The sequence below is a fragment of the Crocodylus siamensis genome, chromosome 1 (assembly GCF_052110815.1).
Source record: "Crocodylus siamensis isolate JL-2025a chromosome 1, ASM5211081v1, whole genome shotgun sequence".
Taxonomy (NCBI): Eukaryota; Metazoa; Chordata; order Crocodylia; family Crocodylidae; genus Crocodylus; species Crocodylus siamensis.
Window position 1 is genome coordinate 20,294,190 of NC_143395.1, and position 19,095 is coordinate 20,313,284.

The window sequence follows — 19,095 nt, forward strand, 5'->3', positions numbered from 1 at the left end:
TTGTTAGTTTTGCTAGACCACTTGCTTCATATAAAAGGCATATTCTATCAACTGCTCTCATTTCGTCACATCCTAACAGTTCAACAGATGGACAAAAGTGCTTCTGTATTTTATTCTCTTCTGCCCATTTTCAATTTTAATGTTGTACCATTGTACAAGTTTGCATTTTATGTACTTAATATAATACAGTTGCAAACTTGGTTCTTCTACATTAGAAAAGCCACCACTTGAGGTAGACTACTTCAGCAAATTTTAGGTAGCTATGATGCAAGATTACAAAAAAAGAAACTACAATAATGGAGATCAGAGGTATATCCAGGATTTCCCAAAGGGATAGGGGTGGGGAGGGATGCAAGAACAGCAATCCACAATGCAGGGATGGTTGCACCCCCAGCTAGAAGGGGTGTGCGAAACAGGCCATATTCAATTCAGATTTAGCCTGAATGGGGGGACAGCGATTCGATTCTTTGATTCAGATCACTGTCCCCGATCAGATTTGGCCGAATCTGAAGATTCAGTGCCAATTCAGAGAATCAGTGATTTGGCCACAGACACAGCTTTAAAATGTTTTTTCTACATACCTCAAGGTACCAGGCACAGCTCATGAACGCTGCAATGATGTGGCAGATGGAGCATCCCACAGGAGTGTGAGGGGGCCTCTCCTCTGTGTACTTGGCGGTAAACCCAGAGGTGGACCATAAGTACGTCCAATCCACTTCCAGGTCTGCCGCCAAGTGCGCAGGGGGACCCCCCAGACCTAGGAGGCACCAGTTGGGGAGGTGCGGGGGGCATGCATTCCCTGGGGGACCCAGAAGTGGACTGGCAGTGCTTCTGGTCTACTTCCGGGTCTGCTGCCAAGCATGCTGGGGATCACCCCCATGCTCCTGTGGGATGCTCCATCCGCCCCACCATCTCAGCATTTGCAAGCCACTTGGTACCTTGAGGCATGTAGAAAAAAAATCAAATCAGGCCGAATCTCCACCAAATCGAATCAGTGACCGAAGCTTCACACAGCCCTACTAGCTACTTGCTTCCTTCCCCACCAATGTGAGCAAACCACCCTCAAAAACCTCCAGGCACTTTTTAAAACTGCCTAAAGTAAGTGAAAATCCCCCCTCTCATCCCTTGCTACTCCCCGCCAGCTTGCTGTTGCTTCCCCCATTGTTCAGGGGGCTGGGATTGCACCAGAGCTGCTCTTGCCCATCCCAACCAAGATGCGCTGCAGTTGGGCTCATCTAAGGATGGAGACAACGGCAACAGTAGAGCAGGAGGGTAATCCCCAACCTGCAACATTTTACTCCCAGAGCAGATCCAGGAAAGAGGATCCCCCCTACCTATCCCTACTTCTCCTTTCCTTGTCTCCAGCTGAATCCATCCTGTAAGCAACCCGACCGTGATAGACAGAAACAGCTCTGGTACAACCCTTGCCCTGAGACACTGGGGAAAACAACTGTACCAGGTGGGAGACAGGAGAAAGGGAGAAGAATTTTCACTTCCTTTTAAGGGCCTACGGAAGTCCCTAGAGGCACCTGTAGCATGGTCCAATGCAAAAGGGGGTACAGCCACCCGCTGCACCCCCCCTGGATCTTACCTGATGAAGGCAAGTATGCAAGTGTGATATATAAAAACAGTTATGAAATAACATGTTAAGAAAGCCTAGAACAACCCTCAGACCAATATGTATTGTGACATTTAAAATTACCTTCAAAACACAGGATGCAAAGAGTGCTTGGTTCCTTACATGTGGTGGGATTTCAAATGCAAGGCCAAGGTCTTTTCCTGAAAATAAAGTTTAAAGAAAAAAAAAACCTCAATGAAATGTACAATGAATTATAATTTTCAAAAAAAAAAAAAAAAAAGGAAAGGAAAGAACTTACCATTTTTGGAAAACTTTATTTGCCCTTTATCTAGATCTAGATAGCATCCAATTGTATCATGCATGGTGAATTCCTATAAAGAGAAGACAGACTGTGCAAATATGATTCATTTGAAACAGTCCTAAAAGAAGTCAGTGCTTACATTCTATTGATTTTTATAGTTTATTTGACCCCTTTTCCTAATTGTATTGGTATCTTCAGAAAATTGGGCTGTATTATTTTCAGTTCTATTTTAAAACTATTTCCTGTCACGACAAATATGTACTCTCCAAATTATTCCAGAGCTGAAAAAGCTGGCATCTTAATGTATTTAAAAACATAAGATAATGATTTTATACCATAAAATTTGATCATAAACACACAAAAAAAGTATTGGTTAATTTATCTGGAAAGACTGTGATGACTAGAAATGCACTGTAGTTCAGATTTATTTCACAAACCTAACCTTTAATATCGGATAACAGAGCTATGCTCTCACACTTGAAGATGCTGCTCTATGTACCCAGTAAGGAACTGCACTGATCAGCTCTTAAATGTAACCACTAGTTAGTAAAGCTTGGAATATTATGAAGTGCTTCAATATTAGTAATCAAAAAGTGACTACATCTTATAAGCTGTGAAGTTTAAGGTTTGAACAGTTGACCAATACCATATAAGATAATTATTCAAGTTGTGTTTTTGTTTGAGTTACAGGAATTCAGCTGGGCAATCAAAATTTGAAGCTGTCTGGAATTAAAAAAAAAAAAAAAGCTACTTAATTTTGAACAGATTTTTTTTTTTTTTTGTCAGGACTCAGGAAACAAAAAGCTCTGATAAAAACCCCATAAAATTTAATTCTAAACTGAGTAGTTAAACAGAAAAAAAGCTAGGCCTGACCAACTTCAATTTACTGGTATCCAACTGAGTATTCTGACAAGGATTACTTTTTTGACTCATTCAATAAAGGGTTTGTTTCACATTAACTACTGCTCATTGGGATACAAAACTCTCTTTGGCATGGATATAAGGTATACGGACAGGCTGGTATCATATAAAGTCACATGCCAACACTGGGAGGGGGGGGGGAAAAGGCTCAGAACTAGTCCAAGACCCCTGAACTCTCACACACAGATAAGAGGCAAAGTTTATTCTTCCCCATCCCAAACATATTTCTCTATTGCTATGTTTAGGCAGAAGATTTAGATGGTGGCTAATCTGTTTAGTTAACCAATGTAAATGTTGGTTTGTGTAAGTACCTGTAGGATTTAAGTTCAGTTTTTGTCTCACTCTCTAAGATTAGCAATATATGGCTCAGCATAGAGCCAACATACAAGAACTTTATTTCTAAAAACTAGAAATGTAATGGATGCGAAATGCCATTCTACAATAAGTCAATGGTCGGACTCGATGATCTATTGAGGTCCCTTCCGACCCTAGCATCTATATGAATCTATATATGAAACTATATGGTTGTCAATTGGGGGTACGTGTACCCTTAGGGTAGGGGTAGGCAACATTTTTTGGCCGGAGTGCAGAAAAAAACCACAATGTCTACCTTGGAAGGTGCCAGAGTGCCAACATGTCAGAGCCCAGAGCAGCTGTTTGCAGCCTCCCGGCTGCAGCCAGCCCATGGAGCCTGGTCTGCATCCGGCATGGCTTGCAGCCTCCCAGCTGCCTGCTGGGAGCAGTCTGAGCTCTGTGGCTGGCAGCAGCTGCTTAGTGCCCAGGCTGGCAGTGGTGTGCTGAGCAAAATGGCTTTGCATGCCATGCTCGGCATGCTTGCCAGGGGTTGCTGACCCCTGCCCTAGGAGTACTTAAAAAGATTGTAGGAGGTACCGGAGGGGGCGGGAGGGTGTTCCTGCTGCTGCACACACCCCGGTGGAGGCCTGGGGGGCACTGTGGGCTGGGCTTTGTGCATTGCTGTAGTTGCCCCAGGACTGCTGCGATGTCACATGAGTCCACTGCTGGGCAGGCAGGGGGCACAGCACAGCCATCACACTGCTCCTGGGACAGCTGCAGCAATAAAGCCCAGCACGCAGTGGCAACTGCCTCTGCCCCACACAGATCAGGTGGCCATGCGCCCTCTGGGCCTGTCGGGGTGTGCACAGCAGCTGGAGTCCCCCTGCGCCCTTGGACACGCCACCCAGGCTCCGACTGTTCCATGACCCAGCCCAGCCAGGGCCCCATTCACCCCAGCCCCCATCTGTGCTCCACTCTGTCCCTCACTGTGAGACCCTGAATCTACCCCGCCCCCCACAGCCCTTTCTCCTTCCCCAAAGACTTACCTGCTGGGGGCGGTGCACGCGTGTGCCAGTTCCCCCAAATAATTTTAATATAAAAGGGGTACATGAGCTGAAACTTTGAGGCAGAAAGGGTACACTTGTTAAAAAAAAGTTTGAAAGCCCCTGCAATAAGCAACTGAAACTCACCTCACCATAACTGTCAAATTGTTTGTTATGAGACTTCTTTCCAGTTCCACCAAACCCAAAGCCATATTTGTCAGTGCCTAGAATCAAAGCAACATAAACAGTTTTAATCTGGGTTGAAGGTCATAGTTCATACTTTTCCATTTACCATTGGCTATACTGTGTCTCTCTCAAAACTGTTGTATTACTATCACACCATGCAATACTCAATCCCACACAATCTTTAGAGTCCTCTTCTACTCTAACACCATGCCTTAGATAGCAGAACAATGCTTTGTTTCTGGTCTTAGCTCATTTGCATTAAACACTCCTAGCCCCTTATTGAAATGAAAAACAGAGGAGCAGAGTTTACTCCTCAGGCAGCCTTCCTGTTTGCAAGGCTGCAACAAGACTGTAGCAGTCCTCCATTGCAGTGACTGCTGCAGGCCAGCTGGGTGTCAGAGTTTTCTTATTAAGAGTTAACTCACCTAAATCTAATGAAGCCTGCATGGTGGAGAAACCAATTCTGCACAAGCCCTGATCGTGACAGGATACTTCGTAATAGTATTTTCCTAAAAGAATTAAGAAGAGTAAGTACATATGAAACATTCTGATTCAAGCTCAGTTAAAATGGTTAAATTTGCTTATTTGAGGAGGGAAAATAAAGTTTTTCCTTTTTTAAGAGAGTTTAAAAAAACAAAAATATATAAAAAGTTAGCTTCTGCTCAAAGACTTTTCTGACTATAGACAAGTTAAAACTAACAAAAGAAAAACAAGGTTGACAAAGTCAATTATCTATATGTCAGAAAGTTAAACTTTTCTAAAACAGATTAATTAGAATGTTATGCTTACCTTTAGTCACTCCTCTGGTTGCTCTGCACCCATGCCATTCCTTTACTTCTCTACTTTGGCAACAGAGACCATCAGAACCAATTGCTGAACAAAACAAAATATTTTAAGGGTAGTCATCCAAAAAATGTGCGTCTTAATAGTGTACCTGTAAAAATTCTGACCCAGTTTGAATCCAATTTCATCCTTTGTTGCTACCAAATAAAAGGTGAATAACCATGGAGAAGAACTCTGCGGCCCAGAGCAGGTGAAAACTGGGGAGGGCAGTTCAACAGCTGGAGGAAGAAGCAAAGCTCCAATGCAGTGAGGTCCTCTTTCTCAAATCTTATCAGCATATTTTAACACTCCTTTTTGCCTTTGGAGTGGCAGGACACTGATGATGCCCTTGCTCCCCTGCTTTTACCTGTGGCAAGTTAAGCCATTATTGATGTTTTGGGCATTGTGCCTGCTAGTTGTGAGAGAGCATTATTTGAAAAGTTTAAGAAGAGATTAGACAAAATTTGTCTAGGATGGTTTAGACAGGAATGAACCTGCCTTGTGTAGGGGGCTGGCTAAATGATACTCTGAGCATCCTTCCAGCCCTACTTTTTTTATGATTGCATACTTAATGTCTGTTCCTTCAGTGTTTGAACTAGATTTCTCTTCTAATGACATTTAAAATAAGCACAGTTTACCACCACTTTGCACAACGGAGTGCAGATCTGGAAAGGTACAAGTATGCATACAGCTTCAAGGATGTGGAAGAAAAATAATTAACAATGACAATATTCATCTTTGGAAAGGTTTCATTGCAAGTAGGGGTGCACCGATACAAATTTTTGGGGCTGATACTGATAGCTGATATTTAAGGAAGCATATCAGCCGATATAGATCCAATTTCTGATGCAGCTGCCTCCAGCTGGTATGTCTGGTGTTGTGCCAATCAACATCCCCTGTGGTGAGGGAGGGGACAGACACTGCACAGGTGGGGTGGGGTGGGAAGGTGGTTGGAGCTGCGGCTTATGGGAAGGGCATCTCCTGCTACTGTTTGCACCCCAGGAGGGCATCAGGAGGGCATGGGGGGGGGGGGTTGTCCCCCAGATCTGTGCAGGATGGGACAGGCTGCAGCTGGGACTCGGAGGAGGCACTGGTGGCGCTCGGAGGATGCTACATCCACCCCAAGTTTTGTCGCTGCTTCACTCCCAGCGCTGCTGCCAGCAATCCAGTGCAGCACCAGCTTAATGTTCCATCCCTACCCCCACCCCTACCCATGTGCCAGGAACAGCCACGGCGGCATTGGGTGGCTGTGGCACTGACAGCGGTGCGGTGGTGAAATCTGGGGTGGATGCAGCATCTTCCCAGTGCCACTGGCACCCACTCTGAGCCCAGCTCCCACCAAAAAGAGCCCTGGCTCACACTGCGACTGCAGCCTGCTCTGACCCCCCGGGCTGCAAGCAGAGGCAGAAGCCACCTCCCTCCCCACCAAGAGCCACAGCTCCACCCCCTCCTTCTCTGCAGGGTGTGTTGATCTGCTCCCCACCTCCCCCCCACACCCGATGTACCACCTAGAGGCAGCTCTCCACACTGCTGGCTTTGTTCCTTGCTGTCTGAGTACTGCGCTGCAGTTGCACGCAGCACAGACATTTATTGGCCAAATTATCGGCCTGATATCTGATACAGCCAGTTTGCTTTATAAATCGGTACTGATCCAATAACAGACCAATGTATCAGTGTATGTCTAATTGCAAGTTCACCCAATTTTGCACCAACATTTATAGAAAAGCAAGATTAAACATTTGTTAACACTCCTTTCTAGAAGAATTCTGCTGGAAACACTGTTTATACCAACAATGTATTCCTAGGCATACAGAATTCTGTCATAGTCCTTTTTTCAAAAGCATTCCATGTTAAGCATGGCTTTAAGAACACAGAGATCAGTTTAAAGTTATACCAAACCAATATCTGGCATAATCTCTAGGGGAGGTAAATACTGGAATATAAAGTGATTGTACCTTATGTAAAAAATGCAATATATAAAGCAACTTAATACCACAGTACCTATTATTGGGACTGCAGGCACTGTGATTTCAGCCCCTGACTGGTGACAGCAGCCAGGGCTGTATCATTTGCTGATTTCACTAGAGTGAAGAGCATGCCCCACCCTCTGCTGCTGTCTACAGGCAGCTTTAAGTTGTGTTTGACAACCCTGGTGCGGGGTGAGAAGATGAAGCAGTGTATCCCGGGGATACTGGAGAACCCAAGGAAGCCGTACCACCTGATGTGTAATATGCCATAACTGAAACTGAAGCACTATATAAATGAGCTACAAAGACATTCTACATTCAAGAAATAATCTCTCTGAGGTTATTTTGCCACTTTTGCAGCTCATTTGCCATTTTCATTTGGTGAGAACATACATTCAAGTAATTTATGTCAAAATTCATCACTCAACTCATTAATAGGGTGATAAATGTAATGTCTGCCAGGGGCCTAACTGTGCAAAACTGATGCTCTTCCATGTATTTACAAAAAATTTGTATTGAGAACAAATAGTTTTCAATAAATAAGCCACGTACACACAGATGACACTTTAGTCCCAGTGCCAAGACTGGATGAGACTGGTTAAGACCCTACAAATCTCTCATGTAAGTAGTCAACACTGTTGAACAGTACTCAGAACTAAGCCCCTATATTTACACATTACATTATAAAGATTCAAATTTATTACTCACATAACAGTTTTAAGATAACTTACCAAAAGCTGAACCTCTATCATATGGGTTCATTTGCCATTTGTTGAGCACTATTTAAAAGAGATAGCAGGAAAAGGACATTAAACCAATAAAATAAGAACAGCTGAAGTTAAGAATCCACATGAGTTGCAAGCAACATGTAATATGATAAATATTTTGGATACACGTTGTAGGAAATGAAAGGTTTCAAGACTGAGTTAAGCTGGCAGGCCTAATTTCAGATATAAGGGTAACTTTAAAGCTGGGAACATGAGTAAGCCTTCAGAGGACATCTAGAACATAATGTTCTGGATTTTGTATCAAATTACGCTTCAAGCAACTAGGGGCTGTACAGTCTATGGTACATGATCACACTAGATGAGTTTAGTATTAAGGAAAATACAAGTGTTCTCAAGATATTTTGAAAGCAAGACATTCGCAACGATTACTCTTATATAATCTGTATTTGTTTGGAGACGATTTGTACTGAATTAAGCTATTGACTAGAATGCTATTTATTTTAATGCATCTTTCAGAAGACAACAACATGGAGACGCACACATCCATGTGGAGACATTTCAAAATGGAAGAGGAAACTCTTTCTTCAAAATGTGCAGCAGCTGTTCCATTCTAACAATCGTGTACGCACAAGCTAGGAACAATATTTCATGTATCCAATAAGCTTCACTTTAATACTGCTTTATCCAGGGTTCAACCTGGAACAGTTTTTCTCCATCTGTATTTACCCTGGCCTGTGCACATAACTGTTAGAATTGAAGAGCCACTGTGGCAATCCCAATCAGCATCTCCCTATTGAAAAATTCCCCCTTTAAAATGGCTCCAAATGTATGCATGCCCGTACCTATAGTCGCATATTCCTGAAACCTATAAAAACCAAGATTTTCAGCTTTTTAAGTTAATCATACCAATATATAGAAACAATTCTAAGGCAAAGAAGTGCACCGCCTATATTAAGAGCATGTCTAGAAGGGACTTTAGGTCCCTAGTATAACTATACTGCTTTTCTTTCCAAAGCTAAACACACATGCAGCTAACTAAAGCATCTCTGCATTAGATGCCATGCAAAAGCATCACCATACAACAGACTCCAATTTTAACTGGAATCTGAAAGCTACTGCAACAGCTCCAATCACCTCTTTAACTATCTACATACTGTATAAAACATCCCTTTTCATAAACATTTAAAATCCAAAATCTATTTAAAACTGAAGCAATATTATGTTAAAGATTTTTTTAAATGTTCAGTTCCAAGTTTTGTACGTTAGTCCAATGGCATTCCTAATTTTATAAAAAATTACAACCTTAAGTACAAAGACTTACCAGCCCCACCAGTTTTGATGGTTGCTTTCCCCTTCTTGCCTTCTTGCTGGTCCTTCAGTGTTTCATAAACAATCTGGATAACTGGAATGCTGAAAGCCTAAAACAAAGTTATTTTATTTCCACATTTTTATACTTATATTTTATGTTATGAAATTTTTTAGAATCAGGTGTTTGGAATAAGCCATTGTATTTATCATTAGAACTGCGTGCATACAGACCCTCTTCCCCTTATTGCTTTTTTTTTTTTTTTTTTTTTTTTTAAAATACATTAATTAAATACAATACTTACACCAGTCTTTCCACTCCCTGTTTCTGCAGCCTATGTTGGAAACAAATTAAACATGTTTTAGAATTTAAATTACAGCAGTTAAAGAGCAACATTTAAAATTCTACCATACTTTACATTTTACTTTTGCCTTTACTATATCTGCCTACAGCAGGTCAATAAAATAGCACTGCTATAGCCATCCATAAAGGATTGCAAGGAGGAAGAGCACAAGCAACTCACTTTGCAAGATAGCCAGGTAAGGCCTCATTTACATACTTTAAATGTTTCAGTGTGTTAATTTGAAAGTTGCATCAATTTTAAATAATTTACAAATGTGATCTGAATTTCCTCTGTACCTTATAGTCACTCTTCCTTTTGTTCAGTTAGTTTTCTCCTTTATTGTCTGGTCCTTCAGTTAAAAAACTTGGCCTAAAACTGTATTCTGGCTATGGTGTCTGTGAATCCCTTGCAGTTCCCCTAAGTCTTTTGGGTTCTGTGATTATCTCATCCTTTTTCTTTCCCATTTGAATGTTTTAAGTTCTCTGGGTTGCATCCATATAGACAAACCTGGATGAACAGGTTTCCCTACACATCAGCCATTGGGCCTGAATGGAAGTCAGTTCCAGCTTTCCTTGGTGATGTACAAGGTACAGCTCGGCACTGCTCGCTGCTATGCAGACCCACTATGATAGAAAGCAAACATAACTGCAATGTGCAGCTGAGAAAGCTCCAGGCTGAGGGGCAATAGTCAACAGAAAGATTCCTTCATCAGAGGATGCTTGATTGTTGCTGTATTTTTTCCTGCCACTTTAACCCAGCACACTGAATATTTTTTTTCGTTCATCTTCCACTCTCCACCAGAGGTGGCAACTTTTCATTATTAATGTACCATCTGAATGTAGTTCATGGGATGTTCTGGAATTCTAAGGGATGAAAACTACAGTAGATTTGTAAATCATAGCCTTTCAGAAGGGACCACACATGAACTGTAAAAAAACAATTTAACTTACTAGAAATAACTGTGCTATTTTGCCATCTAAATGAGAACTTACTCCTCCAAGTCATTTAAAATTGTACACATTTAAAACAATTTACAATCTTGCTCTCGACTAATTTAAAGGTCAATTTGAACACTTACAAGAGGAAACCCCAGAGAAAGAGAATATAGGTGCATTAGAAATCAACTGCAATATTAGTTATTTTTATTTTTTCTTTAGGTTTCTAAGAACTCATACAGTACAAGCCTGTATCTTTGATGCCCATTTGACAATAAAAAGCCAACATAACTAATGATGTAACTGGCCCTTACCTGTTTAACATTAAGTGAGAGTACTGAGATAAAAAGACATACAAAAAACTAGAACTCTTGGTTCCAGGACTGCGATAATTAATTTATACTATATCATTATTGATTTTTAATAAAAATAGACCAATGCATTAATAAATTCAAGGCAGTTACATCTTGTTTCAGTAAAACACTCTTGTATAGTACATTCTGGAAACAGTTACAAGTGCAGTGACTAAAATTTCGCAAAACTTGCTCCAAACTACGGCTTGAACAACCTAATTTGTGAACACTTAATTTAAAATGTCAGAAACAAAGCCCATACGTCTTAAACAATAACTATTAGCATACGTACCATAAGGACATCGCCACCTCCTAGAATTAAGGGGATAGACTCAGCTTGAATATCTGTGGGGAGACTAGCAAAGGAAAAAAACACTTTAGATTAAAACTCAAACAATGCCATAGGCTAAAGAGCTAGTCTATTGTATGTGACAGAATTCTGAATTACTATTTAAAGTAAACGTAGATCATAACAACAGTTTAGCCAATATCCCGAAGCATACATACCAAATAAACAAATGACCGCATTTCTGTTTATATAGGCAAGAAATGTATTCAAGAGATGTATTCTATGGGATCTCTACAGATAACATTCTTAACTTTGATTTAAAGCAGATGTTGAAATGAAGTATTTAACTGATCAGTTTAGTTCTGAATAACTCAATTAGTATTGGGAAGCAGGGACAAACCAAACTCATGAAACCAGACAACTTTTTGGCAGCAGAATGAGACAATCCATAAAATACTCTATGAAACATCAGAAATTCACAAACTACAGCTTGGAAACCACTTTCTGTAGTGGTTAAATCATACTACTGGTTTAAGAAGCTGATCATAAATGCAATGAAGCTGAGTGCACAGAGCTTTTTAAAGACCAGGAACCAAGATACAAGCTACAATCAAAATCTTGCTTTGAATTTCCTGACTTGACTAGGTCTACACTTATTTGTTGGCTTTTTCAGTCACACATGGTAAGGAGTTAAGTCTTACCATGGATAAAGGGCTGGATATGCATCTCTGCTTTCAAACAAATACAGAAACTGGTATTTTGGAAAGTTGAGTTATACATTAATACGTAAGGGAAAAGAAAGTTAACAGAAAACCTTAACTCAGGCACATCTACATGAGATTTTTACTGTAGGTAGCTAATTAGCTCTGCAGTAAATGTTACCTGTTTATACATGAGCCCCTGTTAAGCTGCAGTAAACTAATCAACTCTGCAGCAGGATAGTACTTGTAAATACAAGTACTGTCCTGCCATAGAGGTTTTGGGGTTTTTTTGTTTGTTTGTTTTTTTACTTTGCAGCAGCACATGCATAGACACTGGCCTGGCTGGCTGGGGCACAAGGGTGCTTCAGTGCAGGGGCTGCCTGTCAGCTAGCCCTGCACTGGAACCCCCTCATGCTCCAGCCAGCCCCTCCACAACACATTGTTGAGCTGGGAAGGGGGCCGGGAAGGAAACACTCCCAGGTTGGCAGACTGACCCCCCAGGCCTCCAACCTGGCTCAACATGCTGCAGTTCCAGACGCATTTAAACGGCATGCCTGGGAGCAAAAAGCTCTGGAGTTTATTGCTTCCCATTAACTGCACACATAGACATGCCCCTTAAGTGCTTATACTTACAGCCAGTCCATCTCTTCTACAGCTTGAGCTATTTCTGGCATAACACCCATCTCTGTAAGAAAACAAACAAATATATATTAGAAACCTCAACACAGTTTAAAATTATTGTTTCTAAATGCCAGCTCCCCAGTTGGTTGCAAAACAAAACATTTTATGGGTACATTTTTGTCTGTCTGTTCTTTTTCTGCACATTGATAGCTTCTGGTGAATGCAGACATAACAACAGAAGAGGAGTCAGGTGAATGAATAGCATGGTAAGAGTATGAGCACCAGTTGCTCAGATTCTTCCCAGTGACGGAGATGTATTTGCACATCCAATGAAACTCCATATTGAAATGCAGAGTTCAGCTCTCCCTACTCTTAAAATGTTAATTTTATCCACAACTGACATTTAATTAAATTTCCCAAGAGAACAAGTATGGGTGGAGGGCTGATGTGAGTGTTGTTATAGCCATGATGGTAAAAGGAATAGGAGAAGACCAAGAGGATTCTTTTGATTTATTGGACTAACCATATAGAAAATTCAGACACTAAGTCCAATAAAGCATCTCAAGAAAAAAAGAAAAAGGCTTCCTTGTTCCCTACAGAGGAAAAGGAAAAAAATCAGCAGTATATCATACAAGAACCCCCAGTCTCACTTTGGCAGGCACTGGAAGTGCCAGGATGCCAGACTAGGAGTGCTGCTACTAAAGAATACCTAAAGCATACAAATGTTTACAGAGCACTGATTTAGTGAAAATAAGTGCTATATTCAGTCTTCCATCCCAAGCAGTTTTTTAAGCCCATCCACATAAAGCAAAAGTTTCCCTAACACACAGTCTTTACTCTGTTCCTTTTACCTCCTAACTCTCCTCATCACAAACTCAAAGACACAGTTACAGTCAGTTTACAAACACCAAACAGCCAACTGAAAGAGATTCTTTACTATAGCTTTCAGTCCCTTCTAGCTCTGCTACAGAGGATTTCAAAGAATTCAGTTCTGCTGTTAGGACCCAGAAATCATAGCTTGCACAAACATCAATGCTCTGAAGAATACTGTCATATTAATATTGTAAACTGATGGATGAATTAAGCTCTCTTCCCTTTGCCAGCTGCAGCATTTGCTCCTATTGCTCAGCAGCGGAAATGGGAGCCAGGACCCTAACCAAGCCAGCTGATTGTATTATGCTGTCAGCATGACATTTCGGCTCCTGGACCACAATGCAGAGAGCTGCCCTAGGCCAAATCCTGTAGACATAAACGCTTAAACTTTCTAAGACTGAAAACCAGCAGGTAAGAGATCTCTACACTGAAACTAAGGATAATCAGACCTTGCACTGCACCAACTTTGATGATCAAACAGCCCCAAATGCTCCCTCCTCTCAATGCTACCTATATTTTAAATACTATCTATCTCTAACTAGGCTTAACACCATTGTGCAGTGATATTTGAATAAGAGAGTATTTCCCAACATCTTCTTAGATTCAGGTCATCAGAAGGGATAATACAGTTCTCATGCTTTTTAATGCTCAAAAAGAAACAATTCTTGTGTCTTGTATCCTAGAGCTAAGTAAAATACCCTCAGCTTCTACTTTTGCTTATACTTCCATGCTACTGGCACAAAATATCTAAGTCTATCAGTTACTTCAATTCAGTATGCAATATATTCAGGCTTAAAGAACTTGGAGATAAATGAAACTGGAAAGCATTATGAAGACACTGGTGGATGGAAGCACAATCCAGAAAGATCTTGACAGACTGGCAAAATGGGCTAAAGCCAACAGGATGAAGTTCAATGCTGACAAGTGCAGGGTGCTACACTTCGGGAATAATAATCAAAAAATAAAAATACAAAATGGGTGACACCTGGCTGGATGGCAGCACTAATGAAAAGAGTCTTGGTGAAGCACATACTTGCTATGAATCTGCAGTGCGATGCAGCTGCGCAAAAGGCAAATATAGCTTTGGGATGTGTCAATGAAAGCATTAAATGCAAGACAGAAGTGGTGAGAGTGCCTCTCCACTCTGCACTGGTTAGGCCTTGTCTAGAGTATTGTGTGCAGTTTTGTGGTCCACATTTTAAAAAGTATATGAAGAAGTTAGAGAGGGTCCAGAGGCAGGCAATGAGAATGATCAAGAAAGGGCTTGAAAGGCACGTCACCTGAGAAGAGACTGAAGAAAACAGGCACGTTCAGCTTGAAGAAAAAGTGCTTAATATAGAGATATGATAGCAGCCTTCAAATACCTGAATGGCTGCCATAAAGACAAGAGAATAGATCTTCCTTTCCCCATGCTACTACACGTGTTAGGAATATTTTTTAAGCCTTCCCTTGGGCTTGGGTGTTGGCTGTGCCTGAGAAACTTCAACTCAGAGGCTGTTCCTACCTAGAGGGTCTTGCCCCTCTGCGCAGGTTCTAACAGATCACCAGACTTCAGGTCAGGAAGGACTGTTCAGGTTAGTCTTACCAGGGGTGGGCAATTATTTGGGCCTGCAGGCCACATAGGGAGTTTTGGTGAGCTGCTGTGTGCTCAGTCAGAATTTCCATCCACGGCACCCCTGCTTTGGCAGCAACAGCTAACCAAAAATCCCTAAGTGGTGTCATTTCATCTTCCTGGCTGGACGCTAGTCCCCCCAATATGGGCCCAGGCCAATTGCCCCGCAGACACCAAGATTGCAGGACAGGTGCCCGGCAGCAACCAGCTGCATTCATGAAGCTGCTTCTCCCAATTGACCCCAATGTGCAGTCTCCAGCATGGCCCCCACTGTGCAGCTCCCACCCGGCACTTCCCGCCCAATGTGACCTGCACAGCCCTGCCCAGCCTGCACTGTCTCCCTGAAGCTCAGTGCCTCCGCTGCACCCTACCTTGGTGGTGGTTCTGGTGTCTCCCAAACCCTGACCCACTGCCAAGCTTCTGCTTCCACTTAGCCCTTTTGTTACCATCCCTGGCTCCTTCCAATCATGCCCAGGGGCTGAAAATGGCACCTGCTTAGGTATCTCTCCAGGCACTGTTCAGGATGGGCTAAAGCTTTGCTCCATGGAATGTCAGGAGTCAAGGTGCCTGCAGAAAGAGCCAAGCCCCCTCTGGGACTGCAGAGCTGGCAGGAACCCCTTGCATTCTGTAGGCTCTGGGGTCCTTCAGCCCCTGAAGCCCAGTCCCATCAGCCATGAAATCACTGCTTACTGTTTGGGTTCCACAGGCTGCCACTACTTAGTCTGGGATCCCAGCCTCGGCCCCATGTGCCTGCCCTGCTCCCTGCCCATCTGTGCCACCTTACCAGCTGCAGCTCAGGACAGAGCCACGATCCCGCACGCTCCTACCTGCGTGCCCCTGTGACAGGTGCTGGTTCTGCAGGCAGTGGATCATAGCTCTGCACTGGGGATGATAAAGGGCTGAGTAGAACCAGGAGCTTGGCAGTGGGTTGGGGCTAGGTAGGTGGCAAAGCCACAACCAAAGTGGGGAGCAGTGGAGAGCCTGGGCTGGAGGGAGGGAGAATACAGGCTAGGCAGGGCCCTGCGGGTTACATTGAGTGGCAAATGCTGGGTGGGAGCCACACAATGGGGGCTGTAGCAGAGACACCAGGCAGAAGGGGTGATTGGGAGCAGCAGCTCTGAGAACGCAGCCAGTTCTGCTGGGCCCCTGTCCAGAGGTGCCCAGCATCAGGTCCTGCCCTGCAGCCTGTGTTGGGCACTGATGCTCCTTCCGATCTCAGCAGACATGTCGAGCACCGTTGGACATCCTGGCCTGGGTTGGGCAGGACCGAAGGAACTGCTGGGGCCGGATCCACCCTGCTATATTTTGCCAACCCCTGGTCCTACTGTTAGCTTGGTATTGACTACAGGGATTTTATTTTTTTTTTGCCTTCCTCTACAGCAGACAGGCACGGCCTTCTTCCTGGGATCTTGAACGTGCATTAAAAACCTTTACAGCAGCAGGACACTGGCCACCATGGTCCCCTGCTTTACCTGTGGCAGGTTAGGGCATTATGTCCTTGTGTTGTGTCAGGGAAGACTGCACAGTTTTGACAATGGTTTGACAATGGATTTCCCTGATTCTACCATGCAGGACCCAAGCAAACACATAAGCATGTGGTACTGCAATGCGTACAGTCAGTGTAACGAGTTAGTAGTACCATCTCATCCAGCTCCAACAGGGCAATCTCTAGAATGAGAGTAGCCTTACAGCACCATGGGTGGGTCTCTCCTGAATGGTTTCTTCCAGCTAATCTATCAACTGAACACATGCGCATTTGAAGCTTCTTGCTTATTTTTCATTTGATTCTTTGACTAACATTGCAGCCATTTCTTTGTGACCCAGAAGTCACCAGGACCTAGGATGCCCCAAAACACTCACAACACAGGAGAAAGCTCTCTGACCTCTTCTCTAGATATGGGACCTAAAGACCTAAAACTGTAAGGAGTGGCAGCACTAAGAATTTGTGCTGCTGGTGAGCTGCACACCTCAGCAGAGAGCTCCTGTTACCCTGCCCATGCACAGGCCTGCGTTTCACCTAGGGTTGCCAACCCTCCCCGACTGACATACGAGAAAATCCTGAGGGATCTCGGACTCTTCAGCCTGAAAAAAAAAAAGGCTGAGAGGGGACTTGGTAGAAAATTACTATTACAGCAGAGGCATACATTAAGGGCTCAGTGAACAACTATTCACCAGGACACCCTTGGGAAAAACTAGGAGTAACGGTCACAAACTCCAAGAAGACCGTTTCAGGCTCAACATTAAGAAAAACTACTTCACTACTGACATGGAATAAGCTGTGGAATAAGCTACCTCCAGAGGTGGTACAATCACCTACTCTGGAAATCTTCAAGAGGAAACTAGACAGGCATCTGGCTGGGGTCACCTGACCCCAGCTGTCTTTCCTGCTTGGTGCAAGGGGCTGGACCTGATGAACTTCCAAGGTCCCTTCAGGCCTTACTATATATGAACTAGCATATTGCCTGTCAAAAATGATGAGGGAAGGGGGGGCAGGGACAGAGGCCTACATCCAGTTCCTTCCTCCTGCCTTGAGTCTGGGCCAGGGCCGGGGCCAGGCCCCCCTGCTTCAGGCCAGGCCTGTGACTGCAGTGGTAGTTGCAGCAGGACACAGACACTGGTCACCCTGCTCCCCTCCCTTTCTCTCCCCCCCACCAAGTCACCCTCCCTACCAGCTGTTGTTTGGGAGGAAGGAGGGAGCTCCAGCCCCTGGCTCCAAGCAGCAGAGCGGGGGAGCCAAGGCCAGTGCTGCTGGCCTGTCCACTAGCTCCAGCCCATCCCTCCTGTTATGGCGGTGCTCTGCTACGCAAGGCGGGGCATGGCCACCACCCCGTACTTCCTCTGCCTCCAAGAAACAGCCGGGCCTTGCCTCCACTGCTCTGTCATGGCAGCACTCCAGTCCCTGCTGTCTCCCTCTGCCTCCAAGAAGGGCCACTCAGTCCCTGCTGTCATGCTGGCGCTCCGTCATGTGTCTCTGTCCAGAGCACTCCAACTGGCTGCTGAGGCAGCCAATCAGAGTGCAAATATAGCAGTAGGGACAGACACACTAAGCCTTTTCCAATATCAGAATCCATGAACTGGCTGGAATCTGCATACATTTCCAGGTGATACTGAAAGCAATCCAGCAGATTTTAATAGAATATTTTAAGAAAATGATATAATGGGGGGGGGGGGAAACCAATCTCCCAGAATAACTTCAGTCAAACTTGGCACCCCTAGTCCCACCGCATGCAGGGCACGACTGGGCAGGTGCTGTGACAAGGAGCTGCAGCAACAGCCAGCCACTCCTGCCCTGTGCCCGCCGCTGCCTGAACTACACAACGACCCCGAAGTGCGGAGAAGGTTGAAAACAGTCTGGCTATCTGCCCGGGGGCGAGGAGGGCGCACGAAAGCCCTTCCCAGAGCCCCTGAAACTGCCCGAGCCGCGTCAGGGGGTGCTCGGGAGCCGGCCGAGGCGGAAGCACCAGCTGCAGGCGCCTTGTCACACAGGGCCCGCGGGGGAGGGGCGCCTCTACGTCACCGCTCGGCAGGCCCCGCGCTCGGGCTGCTCCCGGGGGGCCCTTACGGGCCCGGGTTATTGCAGCCATACGGCGAGACGCCCCCCGCCCCACTAATCTGCGCTTCTCACTCCTTTCCCCCGCCCCGGCCCTGCCCGGCCCGGCCCAGTCCCACGTACCGGAGAACGCTGCCATGATGGCGCCACACACGAACCCCGACCCGTGGCAGCGCGCAAGCGTGAACCTGTCCCCAGCTTTATCCGCCCGGGCTGCCCTGCGCCCGCAACTCGGCGGTTCCGGTGTTTCAGCGGCCGGGTTCGTCCAGAAGCTGGAGCCCGAGTTGCACTGAAAGCATGACATTCCCCCCCCGCTCCCCTTGGACCTTGGGCTGACCCCATCCCACCCCGGGGATACAGGAGCCTCTCTAAAATACCATCCATTTGGCTCCTACTATTGTGAAAAGAGGCTGCTGCGTATTTATTTTTTTAAGCTTTGGCAGTTGTAGCCGGGAGGGGGGTTGGTTCCCTCCACAGCCAGGAGAACTAGACACTGTTTTTTTTTCTCCCTTGGTGCCACCTGGGATCCACACAGGACATGCCCAGGGCCGAGGAGTCAGAGCAATGCCGCGTGGAAGGAAGTGCCTGGTGGCACTGGGAGAAGGGATGCCCAGGCCCAAGGAACGCTTTGGGCCTGAACAGAAACCTGCATCATTTCTTGACCGTGGTAT

The 19,095-nt window shown here is 44.7% G+C and overlaps 1 protein-coding gene across 1 annotated transcript in view; it reads right to left on the minus strand.

The window, feature by feature from the left end:
* DDX1 (DEAD-box helicase 1) overlaps positions 1-18,637 on the minus strand; it is a 38,673-nt gene extending 20,036 nt beyond the window's left edge. Inside the window, exons 1-11 of the mRNA XM_090031846.1 lie at positions 18,548-18,637; positions 12,402-12,453; positions 11,071-11,134; positions 9,452-9,481; positions 9,163-9,259; positions 7,845-7,892; positions 5,114-5,197; positions 4,750-4,833; positions 4,286-4,362; positions 1,878-1,950; positions 1,703-1,779 (exon numbers count right to left, since the gene is read on the minus strand). Of these exons, the coding sequence (XP_089887972.1) occupies positions 1,703-1,779; positions 1,878-1,950; positions 4,286-4,362; positions 4,750-4,833; positions 5,114-5,197; positions 7,845-7,892; positions 9,163-9,259; positions 9,452-9,481; positions 11,071-11,134; positions 12,402-12,453; positions 18,548-18,563 (702 nt within the window). The 5' untranslated portion in view covers positions 18,564-18,637. The remainder of the gene's footprint in view (positions 1-1,702; positions 1,780-1,877; positions 1,951-4,285; positions 4,363-4,749; positions 4,834-5,113; positions 5,198-7,844; positions 7,893-9,162; positions 9,260-9,451; positions 9,482-11,070; positions 11,135-12,401; positions 12,454-18,547) is intronic.
* Between the last annotated feature and the right edge of the window lie 458 nt (positions 18,638-19,095).